At 47.9% G+C, this 18,672-nt stretch overlaps 2 protein-coding genes across 2 annotated transcripts in view; both read right to left on the reverse strand.

Moving 5' to 3' along the window:
• LOC144480719 (uncharacterized) overlaps window positions 1-18,672 on the reverse strand; it is a 38,144-nt gene that overhangs the window by 5,935 nt on the left and 13,537 nt on the right. The window contains exons 4-5 of the mRNA XM_078200310.1: window positions 1,264-1,512; window positions 706-1,218 (exon numbers count right to left, since the gene is read on the reverse strand). Coding sequence (XP_078056436.1) covers window positions 706-1,218; window positions 1,264-1,512 — 762 coding nt within the window. The remainder of the gene's footprint in view (window positions 1-705; window positions 1,219-1,263; window positions 1,513-18,672) is intronic.
• On the reverse strand, window positions 11,912-17,603 carry LOC144480636 (uncharacterized). Its single transcript, XM_078200230.1, has 2 exons — window positions 17,476-17,603; window positions 11,912-13,465 (listed from the first exon to the last, which is right to left on the reverse strand). The coding sequence occupies exon 2, from the start codon at window positions 13,357-13,359 to the stop codon at window positions 12,154-12,156; it is 1,206 nt and encodes a 401-aa protein (XP_078056356.1). The 5' UTR covers window positions 13,360-13,465; window positions 17,476-17,603; the 3' UTR covers window positions 11,912-12,153.

The raw sequence follows: 18,672 nt of genomic DNA on the forward strand, positions 1-18,672 counted from the left end.
TCTTGACTATCTTCTCCACCTGCGTTGCCACTTTCAATGACCTGTGTACCTGGACATGCAGATCCCTCTGCCTATGAATACTCTTAAGGGTTCTGCCATTTGCTGTACATTTCCCACCTGTATTTGACCTTCCAAAATTCATTACCTCACATTTGTCCGGATTAAACTTCATCTGCCATCTCTCTGCCCAAGTCTCCAACTGATCTATATCCTGCTGTATCCTCTGCCGGTCCCCATTGCTATCCGCAATTCTACCAACCTTTGTGTCGTCCACAAACTTACCAATCAAACCAGTTACATTTTCCTCCAAATCATTTATATATATTACAAACAGCAAAAGTCCCAGCACTGATCCCTGAGGAACGTCACTTGTCACAGCCCTCCATTCAGAAATGTACCTTTGCACTGCCAACCTCTGTTTTCTTCTGACTAAATATCTCTGAACTTCCTAACACCCTGTCACTCTGTGATCCTTGTGACATTTGAAACCAGGTATTCACAAAAAGACTGAAAAAGCATCAGCCCACTGGAGGCTGAGACTGGCCAGTCCAGCAGAAAGAAACCCTCTGACCCTTCCCATTGACCAACTGTGAGAATGAACAAAATGCAGTCCTGGATGGAATTGAGAGCAGAAACAATAACAGCAGAATCCAACTCCTGTCATCACTCATGAACTTGCTGATGTCTCAGCAGCCGGGATGAAACTCTGAATCCCTTCCCACACACAGAGCCGGTGAACGGCCTCTCCCCAGTGTGAACTCGCTGGTGTGCCTGCAGGTGGAATAACCGAGTGAATCCCTTCCCACACTGAGAGCAGGTGAATGGCCTCTCCCCAGTGTGAACTTGCTGGTGTCTCTGCAGGTGGGATAACTGAGTGAATCCCTTCCCACACTGAGAGCAGGTGAATGGCCTCTCCCCAGTGTGAAGTCGCTGGTGAGCCCGCAAATTGGATAACTGAGTGAATCCCTTCCCACACTGAGAGCAGGTGAATGGTCTCTCCCCAGTGTGAACTCGCTGGTGTGCCTGCAGGTGGGATGACTGAGTGAATCCCTTCCCACACTGAGAGCAGGTGAAGGGCCTCTCCCCAGTGTGAACTCGCTGGTGTGCCCACAGCTCGGATGACTGGGTGAATCCCTTTCCACACTGAGAGCAGGTGAATGGCCTCTCCCCAGTGTGAAGTCGCTGGTGAGCCCGCAAATTGGATAACTGAGTGAATCCCTTCCCACACTGAGAGCAGGTGAAGGGCCTTTCCCCAGTGTGAACTCGCTGGTGTGTCCGCAGGGTGGATAAACAAGTGAATCCCTCCCCACACTGAGAGCAGGTGAATGGCCTCTCCCCAGTGTGAACTCGCTCGTGTGTCCGCAGGGTAGATAACTGAATGAATCCCTTCCCACACTGAGAGCAAGTGAATGGCCTCACCCCAGTGTGAACTCGCTGGTGTGTCTGCAGGTGGGATGACTGCGTGAATCCCTTCCCACATTCAGAGCAGGTGAATGGCCTCTCCCCAGTGTGAACTCGCTCGTGTGTCCGCAGGCTGGATAACTGAATGAATCCCTTCTCACACTGAGAGCAGGTGAATGGTCTCTCCCCAGTGTGGCTGCGCCGATGAACTTCCAGCAGGGATGGGTATCTGTATCCCTTCCCACAGTCTGCACATTTCCACGGTTTCTCCATGGTGCAGGTGTCCTTACCTCTCTCTTGGGTGGACAATTAGTTGAAACTTTGTCCACACACAGAACAAGATTACAGTCTCTACCCGCTGTGAATGGTGTGATATTTATTCAGACTGTGTAACTGGTTAAAGCTCTTTAGTCAGTGCATTGGAACACACTCACTCAAGTGTAGCAGTGTGTTGATGCTTTTCCACTCACACTGACATTTCAAATCTTTTCAAATCGACAGACTGAACAATCATTTCTCCTTCTGGATTCAAAGTCCGATGATATTGAGGTCCCAAGGAATAAGACTCTGTCAGATCGAGACGTGACGTTTGAGATTTCAGCCTGTGATTCCTCTTTCAATATCCTGTAAAATGAGTTTCCAAAAGTCATCAGTGTCAGTACAGGATAGAAATTCAGAACAGACAATTTCTATGGAACATTCTTTCCTCTCTCATTCCCCAGAAGCTGTAAATCTCCATCCCACACACTCTCTCCCCATTCTCAGCAGGTCTGGCAGCATCTGCATGGAGAGAAAAGAACTGATGTTTCAGAGCTTTGACAAAGGGTCATCGAGACAAGAAACATCAGCTCTTTTCTCTCCTTACAGATGCTGCCAGACCTGCTGAAATTTTCCAGCATTTTCTCTCTTGGTTTCAGATTCCAGCATCCGCAGTAATTTGCTTTTATAAGGCTGCAGATACCTCCTCCCAAGTAACATGCGTGTGCCCAAGACATCACCACTTGTTTCCCTTATTTATTTAGCACCCATGGTGCTCTCCGCAGTAAACACAGAGGAGAAGTATTCATTAAAAATCTCACCCATCTCCTGCGGCTCCACACACAGATGGCCATACTGATTTTTAAGGGGATCTATTCTCTCTCTAGCCACCCTTTTACTCTTAATATAGCTATAGAACCTCTTGGAATTTTCTTTAATCTTACCTGCCAGATCCATATCATACCCTCTTTCTGTCCTCCTGATTTCCCTCTTCAGTATTTTCTTACACTTTTTATCGTCAGAGTGATTCACTTGTCCCCGATTGCCGAAACCCAATGTATGCTTCCTTCTTTTACCTGACCAGAGCCTCAATGTCCCTTGTCTGCCAGAGATCCCTAAATTCACCATTCTTTCCCTGCATCTTAACAGGAATATAATGCCCCTGGATTCTTGATATCACACTTTTTTAAAACCTCCTATTTCCCAGTCATTCCTTTCCCTTCAAACAAACTCACCTAATCGACATCTGCTCGATTCTGCCTAATGCACATAAAAGTGGCCCTGCTCCAGTTTAGGGCCTTGACCTGTGGACCTGTCCTATCTTTTTCCAGAACTATTTTGAAACTATTGGTGCTCCCAATAGTGCTCCCTGACTGACACTTCAGTCACTTGCTCCACCTCATTTCTTAACTGTCTAATAGAAAGTGAGTCCAGGAATTGATGATGAAAAATAAGGAGCTGGGAGATGAATTGAACAAGTATTTTGCCTCGGTGTTCACAATAGAGGATACAGTTAAAACTCAGAAACAGCTGGAAATCAGAAAACAGAAGTGTGGGATGAACTCTGAAAAAGCACAATTCCCAGGGAAGTGGTCCTCAGCAAACTGTTGGAGCTGTGGGCTGATGAGTCCTCGGGTCCTGCTGGGCTTCATTCTCGGGTCCTGCTGGGCTTCATTCTCGGGTCTGAACAGAGGGAGATAGTTGATGTGTTGTTCAATTTTCTAAACCGTCTGTCGCCATTCCCCGCACTGCGCATGCTTCAGGTCCCGCCCCTCATTCACTCCGATTGTTGGAGGACCAGCCGCTCCCGCTCGGTCCTCCAGCCCCGCCCCCTCTTCCTATTGGTCCGGAGTTGCCGTCAATCAGCCCCCGGGCATTGTGATGTGGAGCATGCGCAGTGTCATTGCTGTCCTTGGCGCTTGTTTGTCCCGGAGAAGCGGAGTCAGCGTTAGGCGGTGGCTGGGAGGATTTGGAAACACTTTGTGGATCCGCAAACCCTTCAGAATCATTGTCAGCTCCCTGGTTTGCAGCTGCGGGGCTTCTCCCTCCCTCCCTCCCGGGAACAGGCCCAGGTTAACGGCCCCATCCTGGCTCAGCCACTGGAGGATGGTTCACATCAGAGGATGGGGGAGGGGGACAATAAATAAGAGGTTACACTTTGGCCTCAAATCAATGAGGACTCTGATCTCTGGGAAGGAAGGAAACCCTGGGAGGTGGGCGGGGAGGATTCACAAACACCCGCTGGAGGCCCCAACATCCAATAAGAAGCTGCAGCTCCCTGCAGTGACCAGGAGAGAAAATAATTGATTTTATTTTCACTCTGTACAAAAGAGAATTGAACCCAGCCAGAATAGAGAGTGGGAGAAAAGATTTGTGAAGATATTTCACACTGGGTTTGCCAGGCTGACCAACTCTCTCAGAGAAAATGAAAGGACATCCTTCATGAGTCTGTCGGAGCAGGTGAGCAGTATTGTGTGCGGTGCTGCTGGAACTGTGTGGGTGGACAGGGGCTGGTTGGCAGCCAGAACAGTTGGAAGAGGGTGCTGCACACATCCATCATATGGGTGAAACAGCGCCCATACGCCATGCAGCCTGGCACACTGGAGTCATGGGACAATCCATTGAAATATGAGCTGGTTGGTCAGTGTGGGAGTTGGTTGCAGGACAGGGAGGAGGGAAAGCGTTCAGGATGAGGATTTACTGCTGCACAGGAACAAGTGAGGAAACGATGTTCCACAGAACATAGTTTCAAATTCCAGCATCCGCAGTAATTTGCTTTGATTCCAAATAAACTTATTGGACTTTAACCTGGTGTTCTGAGACTTCTTACTGTGCAAACTCCACAGAGACAGTCACCCACCGCTGGAATCGAACCCAGACTCAGTGAGGCAGCAGTGCGAACCGCTGTGCCACAGTGAAGGGAGTTTGCCGCAAATTTCGGGTGATAACAATGGACTGGATGTTGCTCAGAATGTGGAGCACTGCAGCAAAGTACAGAGAGACAGAGCAGCAGACTGGACTGAGAAATGGAGTCTGCAGACTGGAACTGGCAGCATGAGGAGAGGTTATTTAGTCTAACACTCACAGCAATCGACAACCCACCCCCATTACCGAGACAGAGATTACAAACACTCACCAACACAGCTCCAGTGAAACGTCCCAGGAAAAAGGGGGAATCTGTGGCAGTTCCTGTCCTGATATAGCCCCAGGGCTGTCACTCAAACCCCCAACCCGGCCCAGTTCACAGCTCAGCCTCTCAGCTTGCAGCTTCCTGCACCTCGAGCCAACCCTGCCCAGGTGTGGGAGGGTCTGTGGAACCACAGAGTGGGGGGGAGGGGTGACCTCCTGCTGTGCCCCAAATAGTTTCTCCTTCCCCTCCCCCTTGGCTCTCTAAGGTCTGAATGTGGATGTGTTGATGGACATTGCAGAGCCTCACTGAGCTTATCCTGGGTCACCCCCTCCCCCTGGGTTCAGTGTGTTCAGTTCGCTGCTTCTTTCCCTGCTGAACCTTCAGTTAATCAAAAACAGAAAGTGCTGGAAAACCTCAGCAGGTCTGATCGCATTTGTGATCATCCAGACTGGAAGCATTAACTCCATTCTCTCTCCACAGATGCTGTCAGACCTGCTGAGATTTTCCAGCATTTTCTGTTTCTGTTTCAGATTCCAGCATCCGCAGTATTTTGCTTTTATCTTCATTTAAACAAACATTCTTTCATGGCCTTTACCCTCCGTGCTCCTTTCCAGAGCTTCCCACCTTCTGCTATTGTCCCTGACTCCCACATTAACTGTCATTCCTTCCCTTTATCCCGCTCACATCCCGCTCGAAACTCAGGCTCAGAGTTTTCCCGCCATCTCCCCCTCCCCCAGCCTCCACATCCCAACACCCGGAATCTCTAACCCAGCGGTTCCAGTTTGTCTGGTTTGAGTTCAGATTTGCCGCAGCACCGACAGGATTTCACTTCAAACCAGCCGGAACTGACTGCTCACAAATCCCAAAATGTTTCTCCAGCAGCCCGGGCTTGTTAATGTTGTTTAAAGTCAGCGCCCAAATGCAGTTACTCTCCTCAGTTTAAAAAACTTCTCCGTTTAATCCAAAGTATTATTCGCACCAGACATAAACACAAAATTGTGAACGTTACCCCCCCGCCCCCCCCCCCTCCCCCCCAACCAGACCCGAGCTGGGGTGTCCTGAGTAAGAGACATCTGTTTCGGGTGTGACAATTCTTACACATTCTCTGGTTGACATCAAACGGGAAATGCTGGAAATTGCCCCCATTACCGAGACAGTGAGACAGAGATTACAAACACTCACCAACACAGCTCCACTGAAATGTCCCAGGGAAAAGGGGGAATCTGTGGCAGTTCCTGTCCTGATATCGCCCCAGGATTGTCACTCAAAACCTCAACCCGGCCCAGTTCACAGCAAATTGCTGCTTTTGTCAAAAGGGTCACTTGGACTCGAAACCTCAGCTCTTTTTGTCTCCTTACAGATGCTGCCAGACCTGCTGAGATTTTCCAGCGTTTTCTCTTTTGGCTGGAAATACTCAACAAGTCAGGCAGCCTCTGTGGAGAGAGAAACAGACTGAGTGTGACCTGTCATCGGAACTGGGAAATATATTATTATTTCTCGCAACTGAAAGAGACACTTTACAGCCTTCAGAACAAAACTGAGCTCAACAATTTTACACCACAATCTCTGCCCCCATTGTGATCTGTGTTTCATTGCTGCTTTTTTCACCTCATTTCCCTCTTGTTTTCTTTACTTTACATTCAGACTATCGCTCACCGGCTATTCACACCTCATCCAGAACATCTTTTGTGTCTTTACTTGTCCCATTACCACTCGTTTTGGTCTTGGGCCGTGAAACATTTTGTCAGTTTGCAGATCTTTCATTTTGTTCTTCTCCACCTCCCTCTCTCAATTCTTCAGAGGTCAGTCTTTGACAAAGGGTCATCTGGACTCGAAACGTCAGCACTTTTCTCTCTTGACAAATGCCCGTGACCGCTGAAGTGCGTCATGGGCATTCAGCCTCTGATCTTTGGGTAAGCATTCTCCAAGGCGGCCTTCACGACACACGACAGCGCAGAGTCGCTGAGCAGAAACTGATAGCCAAGTTCCGCACACATGAGGACGGCCTAAACCGGGATGTTGGCTTTATGTCACACTGTCAGTAACCCCCACAGCTTGCCTCCTGGACTTGCTGGCTGTCCTGTCTGGAGACAATACACATCTCTTTAACCTGTGCTTAATGCTCCCTCCACTCACATTGTCTGTATGTTTAAGAACTGGTTGGCTGTTGAGATTTGCATTCTAATCAGTATTCTGTAACTTGATTTTGTGTCTCTGTGCCCTGTTTGAGAGCAGATTTCCACTCCATCTGACGAAGGAGCAGCGCTCCAAAAGCTAATGGTATTTGCTACCAAATAAACCTGTTGGACTTTAACCTGGTGTTGTTAAAACTGTTACTCTAAATATATCCCCATAGCTCCGGGTGGGAGTGGAATTGATGATTTCTTGACTGTCTGTCTGCACTGCTGCCTCACAGTGCCAGGGACCCGGGTTCAATTCCCAGCTTGGGTCACTGTCTGTATGGAGTCTGCACGTTCTCCCCGTGTCTGTGTGGGTTCCCTCCGGGTGCTCCAGTTTCCTCCCACCGTCTGAAAGATGCGCTGTTTAGGTGCATTGACCCAAACAGGTGCTGGAGTGTGGCGACTCGGGGAATTTCACAGTAACTTCATTGCAGTGTTAATGTAAGCCTTACTTGTGACTAATAAATAAATTTAACTTTTAACTTTAATTTTGTGAACTCATAGAATCGTAGAATCTTACAGTGAAGAAGGAGGCCATTCAGCCCATCGAGTCTGCACCAACCACAATCCCACCCAGGCCCTATCCCCGTAACTCCACATATTTAACCTGCTAATCCTCCTGACACTAGGGTCAATTTTGCATGGCCAGTCAACCTAAGCAGCACATCTTTGGACTGTGGGAGGAAACCGGAGCACCCGGAGGAAACCCACGCAGACACAGGGAGAATGTGTAGACTCTGCACAGACAGTGACCCAAGCCAGGAATTGAACTCAGGTCCCTGGCGCTGTGAGGCAGTAGTGCTAACCGCTGTGCCACCATGCTGCCCTCATCTCCTTGAACAAATAGTAAATTGTAGAGATTATAAAGTTTGAATTGTAATATCTAATGGTGTAAAGTATCTGGGAGCAGAGTGGATGTGATAAAGGCTGGAATACAGACTGTGGGAATGAGGCTGAAACTGCTGTGCTCAGTGAATGGTTCTTATTGGAGGGAGGGATGTAACGGGATCTTCCTTGTTACTCCACTTACAGGCCGATGTTTGAGGGTCTGCCGATAGCTGCGAGTGTCTCTCTCTTACAGGCCTTGAAATTTCAAAGGCCGGGGAATGCTGCACTGGGGCAGCTCCACAGGAGAGAGCGCTGAACCAGGCTCACCGTTTATACCTGACCGGTAACCTGATACTTATATCACACAGCCATCCCAAAACCACCACCAAGGCCTGAGTGATTCTCTCCCTTGTCGGTGGGACAATGGCCACCCTGCACCCACTCCACTCGAGTAGGTCTCCAAGAGAGAGAACAGAGAGACTCCGTTCTTTATCTCCTGACCAGCAGTCTCCCTTGAGTGAGTGGGTTTGAATCGCTCAGATCACCCTCGGTTCCAGACTCCGGATTTATGGTAAGGGATATTGAAGCTGTGACCTCGTCAGAGTGCGCTGATGAGAGAACAAGAGGCAAGACAAACTCCAAATGAGTTTCAAAACTTACAGTGATTTATTTAACAATACAATCAACCTCTTCAATACCCCACCACACAGGAATAAAACTTATACTTTATACTACACTATGGGAGAAATGCTAATGGGTACAATGTATTACTGAACTTTAAAATTACAATACACCACCCCTCCCCTTGCCTCAACCTCTATCCTATCCTCGGGAGCTTCGCATGGTTGGCTGGGATACTCACAATTCTAAAAGGGGTTCCTTTGTGGTCGGCTCAAATGTCTTAGTGCAGGGTCGAAACTGAAGAGAGCTCGGTCCTGCTTGTCTGCTTCTCAGCTTGCGATTCTGGAAGAGAGCTTGGTCCTGCTTGTCTGTGTCACTGCTTGCGATTCTGGAAGAGAGCTTGGTTCTGCTTGTCTGTGTCACTGCTTGTGATTCTGGAAGAGAGCTTGGTTCTGCTTGTTTGACTCTCAGCTCAATTTAACAAAAACACCTTCCCTGCCCCAATAGGTGATTTTCAAGGACAATGGGGCTTTCGATCACCGGCAGTTTCAGTTTAATTCAGTCAAGTCCACACACAAAAGGCTGGAACTGCCTTGACCCCCCGTGGGTCGTTATTTCAATGTCTTCTGTGGATGGGCCGATTTCTGTGGTCATGGACTCCCTGCTGGTCTGTTTACTGTCCTTTGTCCTTCTGATGATTCGATCACTGGTGTGTCTGCCTTTTTGGCCACTTGCATATTCAGGGGGCTCACACCTTTTTTTCTCTTCGCACAGTCCACCGACAGGTTATGTTTGTCCTGCCGAACCTTCTGGGAGGTTTTTATCAGCCAGCAGCCAGAGTTGGCCACTTTTAAACTGCTGCGACAACAGATCATAGAAATCATAGAAACCCTACAGTGCAGAAGGAGGCCATTCGGCCCATCGAGTCTGCACCGACCACAATCCCACCCAGGCCCTACCCCCACATATTTACCCACTAATCCCTCTAACCTACGCATCTCAGGACTCTAAGGGGCAATTTTTAACCTGGCCAATCAACCTAACCCGCACGTCTTTGGACTTTGGATGAATGAACACCGCTCGACAATCATCAGGCAAGACTGTTCTCTTCCTGTGGGGGAGCACTTCAGCAGTCACGGGCATTCAGCCTTGGATCTTCAGGTAAGCATTCTCCAAGGCGGCCTTCACGACACACGACAACGCAGAGTCGCTGAGCAGAAACTGATAGCCAAGTTACACACACATGAGGACGGCCTCAACCGGGATGTTGGATTTATGTCACATTATCTGTAACCCCCACAGCTTTCCCCCTGGACTTGCAGAATCTCACTAGCTGTTCTGTCTGGAGACAATACACATCTCTTTAACCTGTGTTAAATGCTCCCTCCACCCACATTGTCTGTACCTTTAAGACCTGGCTGGTTGTAGGGATTCGCATTCTAATCAGTATTCTGTAACTTGATTTGTGTCTCTGTGCACTGTTTGAGAGCACATTTCCACTCCATCTGACGAAGGAGCAGCGCTCCGAAAGCTTATGGTATTTGCTACCAAATAAACTTGTTGGACTTTAACCTGGTGTTGTGAGACTCACTGGAGCCCCAGGCCATTCTTGCCATCCTGCCAGGTCTCGGGTACTGAGGCCAGTAGTAAAGTTTATTAATGCGTCACAAGAAGGTTTACATTCGCACTGTAAGTAAGTTACTGTGAAAATCCCCGAGTCGCCACACTCCGGCACCTGTTCGGGTACACTGAGGGAGAATTCAGCATGGCCAATGCACCTAACCATTATGGTATTTGCTACCAAATAAACCTGTTGGACTTTAACCTGGTGTTGTGAGACCTCTTACCGTGTTCACCCCAGTCCAACGCTGGCATCGCCACATCATCCCCTCCTGTCCACCAGAGGTCGCTGTAGGCCTCCCAGCTGCTGCTCCTCCCAGTGTCACCTCTTGCCCACTCCAGCCCCTCCAGTACACCTCACTGGAGCCCCAGGCCATTCTTGCCATCCTGCCAGGTCTCGGGTACTGAGGCCAGTAGTAAAGTTTATTAATGTGTCACAAGAAGGTTTACATTCGCACTGTAAGTAAGTTACTGTGAAAATCCCCGAGTCGCCACACTCCGGCACCTGTTCGGGTACACTGAGGGAGAATTCAGCTTGGTCAATGCACCCAACCAGCACATCTTTTGGACTGTGGGAGGAAACCGGAGCACCTGGAGGAAATCCACAGACACGTGGAAAATGTGCAAACTCCACACAGTGACCCAAGCCGGGAATCAAATCCAAATCCCTGGCGCTAACCACTGTGCCACTGTACCACCCAGTGCTCTGAGGTTAAGTTTCTTCTTCAAACCTAAGAAGATTCAGTGTCACATCAGGGCGGGGAAAAAGGAGTCCATTGGCTTCAGATGGATAATGGTAAAAGTTAATATCCCAATTTATTCACTTTATTCCTTCAAGCTGAGGTTTACAAAGTGAGAATTCCGCTGTTTATAGCAGTGACTAAATAAGCAATGACACTGATCCTATATTTAAATTAGTCTGGAATACACCTCAATTTCACACAGGTTAACATTTTTCAAGCATTTGGAACCCCAAATGTCTGCTGACGTGTCATCCAGAGCTGTTTTCCTGGCAGTTTGTGTCAGTAGTAGGCTGCCGTTACCATCCACTCTTGGGCAGGGTGAGGAGACAGCTCCGACACCGACCTCAGCTGGAATGGGGATTGAACCATACATTAGTCCGCAGGCCAGCAATGCTGCAGGAATTGCAAAGGGGCTGCACAGAGGTCCAGAATTAGAAGAGGGGGTTGTGAAGATGGAGGAAGCGTCTGCAAGACATGGGGACATTTTGGATTATCTCAAAATTACAGAATGTGGGAGACCAGTCAGGAATGTGTTGAAATTGTCAAGTCTGGCAGTAATGTGTGGATGTGGGATTCAGCAGCAGATGAAGGGCTGCACGGTGGAACAGTGGTTAGCACTGCTGCCTGACAGCAGTGGGTTTCTGTGTACGTTCTCCCTGTGTCTGAGTTTCCTCTGGGTGCTTCCGTTTCCTCCTACATTCCAAAGATGTGCAGGTTAGGTGGATTGGCCATGTCAAATTATCCGTTAGCGTCCAAAGAGGTGTAGGTTAGGGGGGGTTAGCAGGGTAAATGCACAAGGGTACAGGGCCCATTGAGTCTGCACCGACTCTCCAACAGAGCATCTTACCCAGGCCCTATCCCCGTAACCACACATATTTACCCCGCTGTTCCACTGTGTTACTTATTCATTACAAAAGGACCAGAGTCTGAGGTTATAAATGGGTGAGTTTACTCCAATAGTAATTCCTTAACATCTGACAAGTTTACAGCTATTAACATCCCACCTATCAAATAGCTCCAGCCTACAGATGAGAGGACCAACATTCAGAGCTTTCAAATCCTCATCCTGAAGTTACAAAACAGACTTTAGTCATCGGCCTGCTGATACATCGGCACATTCACACAGGGGTGGATTGGACTGTGATCTGTTTATTGTTCATCTTAGTTCAATACAGTTTCTGAGTGATTTAAATTTAAAACAAGGTCTGCAGGCGTGAAGATTTATTGACATATGAATGAGAGGTGCTGTGGGGCATTCTACAAGCCCAACAGGGTTGATTTACATCAGAAAAACTCCAACTATCAGTATAAACATAATTCAGTCTGGGATGTAATTAACAGCAGCAATAACAGCAGAATCACACCCCTGTGATCACTGGTGAATTCGCTGGTGTCTCACCAGGTTGTATGACTGGGTGAATCCCTTTCCACACATTGAACAAGTGAACGGCTTCTCCTCACTATGAACTTGTTGGTGTCTCAGCAGAATGGATGACCGGGTGAATCCTTTCCCACACTCAGTGCAGGTGAACGGTTTGTCCTCAGAGTGATTTCGCTGGTGTGCGAGCAGAAGTTTTCTGCTTTTAAAGCTCTTCTCACAGTCAGAACATTTGAACGGTCTCTCATTTGTGTGAACAAGTTGGTGTGAAGTGAGAGAGGATAAACAAGTGAATCCCTTCCCACACACAGGGCAGGTGAACGGCCTCTCCCCAGTGTGAGTTCGCTGGTGTACAGTGAGGTCACCTGATCGCCTGAAGCCAGTCCCGCAGTGAGAACACATGAATGGTCTCTCGTCAGAGTGAACACGTTGATGGTGACGCAGTTCCTCAGAACTTTTATAGCCCTTCCCGCAGTCTGGACATTTAAACAGTCTCTCTTCACTGTGAACTCGTTGGTGTTTCTGCAGGTTGAATGATCGGTTAAACCCCTTCCCACATTCAGAGCAGGTGAATGGCCTCTCTCCAGTGTGAATGCGCTCATGTTCCACAAGGTGGAATGATGTCCTGAACCCCTTCTGGCAGTGGGAGCAGCTGAACGGTGTGGAACCGGTGTGAATGTACTGGTGCTCCCGGAGTGTGCGTGGAGTTTCAAAACTCTTTCCACACTCAGTGCATTTAAACTCTCTCCTGTCGGTGTGAACTGGCTGGTGTCTCTGCAGGGCAGAGAAATCTGTGAATCCCTTCCCACACTCAGAGCAGGTGAATGGCCTCTCCCCTGTGTGAATGTGCTGATGTATCAGCAGGGCCGATGACTGAGTAAATCCTTTTCCACATTCGGAGCAGGTGAACTGCCTCTCCCTGCTGTGAATGCGCTGGTGAATCAACAGGCCAGCTGTCTGAGTGAATCCCTTCCCACACACAGGGCAGGTAAAAGGTCTCTCTCCAGTGTGAGTGCGTTGGTGATTTTGCAGGTCAACTGGATAATTGAATCCTTTCCCACAGTCTCCACATTTATACGGTCTCTCCCTGGTGTGACTGCGCTTGTGTCTCGACAGGCCAGATGATCGATTGAAGCCTTGTCCACATACAGAACACGTGTACAGTGTCTCCTCTCTGTGAACGGTGCTTTTTTCTTCCATGTTCAAAGGCTGATGATGTTTAGATCATGATGAATCAAAGCTCCCTGTCTGATCTTGATGTGATCCTTGATTTACAATTTTCTGTAATTCCTCACCTTCTAATCCGCTGAAAAATGAATTGAAAACAGAAAGAGGGAACCATGAGAGACAAGCCATAAATATACAAAGACAAAATGTGAAATTGAGTTGAACTAATCTGGTAAATTGTGGGATTCGGACTAGGACATAGTGGATATGAAAGCTGCTGGATTGTGACAAAGCCTCAAACTGTTTACCAGTGCACTGAGGGAAAGGAACCCTCCACCTCTTCAGAGCCTACAACAAGAATCCAGCCTTTATGCGTGAAGAGGGAGAGGTCGGGAGGAGGGTGACGGAGAGAGACTTTATACATCAGCAACTCAACCAGGATTTTGGCAGAATCTCCTCAACCCACAATCTTCCCCACCTGGAAGTACCAGAGCAACTGGGACATGGGAAAACCACACAACTTCCTGACTTGGACAAATATCACTGTCCCTTCAACGTGACTGGGTTAAAATTCTAATACTCTTGCATTGTGGGAGCACCTTTACTATATGGACTGCAGAGGTTCAAGAAGAAGAAGGCCAACTATCACCATCACAAAGGACAATTGGTGATTGGTAACATATCGCTGTCTGTGATAGTAATTCAGGACAGATACCTGGGCCTTTTTTGTTCTTTTGCAAATCTGTATGAAACCTGCAATTTCATAAGATATAGGAGCAGAATTAGACCATTCGGCCCCTCGAGTCCGCTCCGCCATTCAATCATGGCTGATATGCTTCTCATCCCCATTTTCCTGCCTTCTCCCCATAACCTTTCAACCCATAACCAATTAAAAATCTGTCCAACTCCTCCTTAAATTACTCACTGCCCAGCATCCACCGCACTTTGGGGTAGCAAATTCCACAGATGAACAAAGAACAAAGAACAATACAGCACAGGAACAGGCCCTTCGGCCCTCCAAGCCCACGCCGCTCCCCGGTCCAGGATTGAATCCTGAATCCAGGATCCCCGCCCAATTTTCCAGCCTATCTACATCCTAATATCCTATCCACCGAGCTGTCCCTCACAGCTACGATGCTTTGTTCATCACAACCTATTAACTCACCCCCACCCCCCCATTCCAGACCATGTGATCTCCAGGGAGAGGCGAAAACCCAGAGTGAAAACCCCAGGGCCAATACGGGGAAAAAAAAAATCTGGGAAATTCCTCTCCGACCCCCTGTGGCGATCGAAACGAGTCCAGGAGATCACACTGGCCCTGATCAGAAAATGCTTCCCAACCCTATTCATTTCCACTTCTGCTTTACGAACACCATCTGAATTCCCTGCCCCCGAGACAGGTTCCCAACTATCCGCAGTCTTGCTCTGTACTGGCACCAGCAAGATGATCATAGAATGAAGCCTTGAAACGAGAAACAAAGAACAATTAGCCCGCGCCGCTCCCTGGTCCAAACTAGACCACTCTTTTGTATCCCTCCATTCCCACTCCGTTCATATAGCTGTCTAGATAAGTCTTAAACGTTCCCAGTGTGTCCGCCTCCACCACCTTGCCCGGCAACACATTCCAGGCCCCCACGACCCTCTGTGTAAAATATGTCCTTCTGATATCTGTGTTAAACCTCCCCCCTTCACCTTGAACCTATGACCCCTCGTGAACGTCACCACCGACCCGGGGAAAAGCTTCCCACCGTTCACCCTATCTATGCCTTTCATAATTTTATACACCTCTATTAAGTCTCCCCTCATCCTCCGTCTTTCCAAGGAGAACAACCCCAGTTTCCCCAATCTCTCCTCATAACCAAGCCCCTCCATACCAGGCAACATCCTGGTAAACCTCCTCTGTTCTCTCTCCAAAGCCTCCACGTCCTTCTGGTAGTGTGGCGACCAGAACTGGACGCAGTATTCCAAATGTGGCCGAACCAACGTTCTATACATCTGCAACATCAGACCCCAACTTTTATACTCTATGCCCCGTCCTATAAAGGCAAGCATGCCATATGCCTTCTTCACCACCTTCTCCACCTGTGACGTCACCTTCAAAGATCTGTGGACTTGCACACCCAGGTCCCTCTGCGTCTCTACACCCTTTATGGTTCTTCCATTTATCGTGTAGCTCCTCCCTACATTATTCCCACCAAAATGCATCACTTCGCATTTATCAGGATTGAACTCCATCTGCCATTTCTTTGCCCAAATTTCCAGCCGATCTATATCCTTCTGTAGCCTCTGACAATGTTCCTCACTACCTGCTAGTCCTGCCAGTTTTGTGTCGTCCGCAAACTTACTGATCACCCCAGTTACTCCTTCTTCCAGATCATTTATATAAATCACAAACAGCAGAGGTCCCAATACAGAGCCCTGCGGAACACCACTCGTCACAGGCCTCCAGCCGGAAAAAGACCCTTCCACTACCACCCTCTGTCTTCTATGACCAAGCCAGTTCTCCACCCATCTAGCCACCTCCCCCTTTATCCCATGAGATCCAACCTTTTTCACTAGCCTACCATGAGGGACTTTGTCAAACGCTTTACTAAAGTCCATATAGACAACATCCACGGCCCTTCCTTCGTCAACCATTCAGGTCACTTCTTCAAAAAAGAAAGGAAAACAAGGAAACAAAACCAATGACCGCTACAATCTAGGAGGACAAGGACAGTGGACAGATGGGAAAACCACCACCTGGAAGTCCCCCTCCAAGCCACTCAGCATCTTGACTTGGAAATATGTCACTGTTCCTTCAATGTCATTGGATCAAAATCCTGGAATTCCCTCCCTAACAACACTGTGGATGTACCTCCACCACATAGACTGCAGCGATTCAAGAAGGCAGCTCACCACCAGCTTTTCAAGGGCAATTAAGAATGGGCAATAAATGCTAGTCCAGCCAATGACTAGAATCAATTGAACAATTTAAAAAATGACTTGGAATATCCATCAGAAAACAATCCTGACAGTTACTCAAATAAATACTTCACTCAGTCACACCAGCTTCTGAGGTTATATTTGACTGAAGTGGTTGGATTTTGCTGCTGTTTGTGGAAAACTTTGGGGAATTTGCCCAGTCCATTACACAAACTAGCCTCCCATCCATTGACTCCATCTACACTTCCCGCTGCCTCGGAAAAGCAGCCAACATAATCGAGAATGTCACACACCCCGGACATACTCTCTTCAACCTTTTTCCGACAAGAAAAAAGTACAAAAGTCTGAGATCATGTACCAACCGATTCAAGAAACCCTTCTTCCTTGCTGCCATCAGACTTTTGAATAGACCTACTTCTCATTAATTTGATCTTTCTCTACAGCCTAACTGTGACTGTAATACTACATTCTGCACTCTCTCCTTTCCTTCCCTATGTACAGTATGCTTTGTCTGTATAGTGCACAAGGAATAATGCTTTTCACTGTACACTAATACATGTGACAATAATAAATCAAATCAAAAAAGAACCACACGCACTCCGGACACACTCTCTTCCACCTTCTTCCATTGGGAAATAGGATACAAAAGTCTGAGATCAGGTACCAACTGACTCAAAAACAGCTTAATCCCTGCTGCCATCAGACTTTTGAATGGAGCTGCCTTATATTAAGTTGATCATTTGCTACACCCTGGATATGACTGTAACACTACATTCTGCACCCTTTTCTTTCCTTCTCTCCTATCTGCTCTATGAATGGAATGCTTTGTCTGTACAGTGTGCAAGAAATAATAATTTTCACTGTAAACCATAACATGTGACAATAATAAATCAAAATTATCCACCAATTCCCACTTCTGTTCTTTCTGATGAATGAAGGATCTGTGCACAGCTTTTTCGACCCTCCTCCCACTCTCCACATCACAGGAAAAAGATCACCAGTCAACAATAACGACTTTCAATGACGGAGGGTTTACCCAGCATTCGCCGCGGTGGTGAATGTCCCCTATTGACACCAGAGGAAGGCGCAATATCACCAGTATTGGCGCATGCGCACTGTCAGTCATGGCGATGGAGTGAGTCTTTTTGTCTCTTTGCCACGGGGAAGGAAACGGAAATTCTGAGGGAGCGATGGAGCCGGCTCTGGAGAAGAAGAGTTTCTAAACACCTGGTGGACGCCTCAAACCACGATTGAGACTCGGCGCTTCCGTGTTTGCAGCTCCGGATCTTTTTCCGCCCGAGGCCCAAGTCCAGGTTAACGGCCGCCATCTTGGATCAACGAGAGGCGCATGCGCCAGGGGTCTTCGTGACGCAACACTGAGGGCGGGGCTTAGGTTTTACAGTTCCCACCGGGTCCTAGTTTCCAGTAAATCAGAATTCAAATTATTTATTCGTGTCAGAAGTAGGTTTACATTGACACGACAATGAAGTTACTGTGAAAATCCCCTAGTCGCCACACTCCGGCGCCTGTTCGGGTCCACTGAGAGAGAATTTAGCATGGCCAGTGCACCTAACCAGCACATATTTCGGACTGTGGGAGGAAACCTGAGCACCTGAAGGAAACCCACACAGACACAGGGATAATCTGCAAACTCCACACAGACAGTGACCCAATCCGGGAACTGAAGCCAGGTCTAACCACTGTGCCACCATGCCTCCCACCAAACTGGGCAACAGGTGTCTAAACAGTTTCACCCACTCCCAGCCTGCAGCTGATGTTTGCAGGAGTCCATGAACCATGTACATATTCAGTGTGAGAGGTTGCAGTTCCTGAAGGAGCTGCTTCTCCACTTCTAGTTCCACTTCTATTCTTCCCCACGCTCCTAATCATTGGCTTCCCATGTGGAGAAGGCTTGGGAGGTCAGAGGATCTTTTCCTGGACCTGCTCTTGGGGCTGATTAAAACAGTGATTTGTAGATCTGCATGGGGTAACTAGGCTGTTGGCCTCTCTTCCGTGGTCTTGTCCATGCTCTTGTGGTCCTGGAGAAGAACCGTGCAGTGTCGACTGGAACACTCGAAAACTCCACAACTCAGGGTACAGAGTGTCTCATAGACACTGGAAACAAAGTTCTGGTTTAGTTGAGATGGAAGTTTGATTGGACCACAAGATTGGGGAAACGAAAGATAAAAGAATATTCCATGGAAACTAGAATTGTCTGTTCTGACTTTCTATCCTGTACTGACAATGATACTGACTCTGTCAATATCTTTTACAAGGTCCACGAGGGTGATGAATTGCTGATGGGAAACTGAAACCAAACATCACATCAAGAGCTGACAGAGTCCCTCAATTCATCAGAACCTGAATATCATCGACCTTTAAATGTGGAAGGAGAAATGTTTTTCTCTTTTGGCGGTGAGGAAA

The sequence above is a fragment of the Mustelus asterias genome, chromosome 30, assembly GCF_964213995.1.
Source record: "Mustelus asterias chromosome 30, sMusAst1.hap1.1, whole genome shotgun sequence".
In the NCBI taxonomy this organism is placed as follows: Eukaryota; Metazoa; Chordata; class Chondrichthyes; order Carcharhiniformes; family Triakidae; genus Mustelus; species Mustelus asterias.

Coding starts and splice junctions, on each gene's coding strand:
- LOC144480636 (XM_078200230.1), bottom strand. CDS start 13,359: ATGGAAGAAAAAAGCACCGTTCACAGAGAGGAGACACTGTACACGTGT.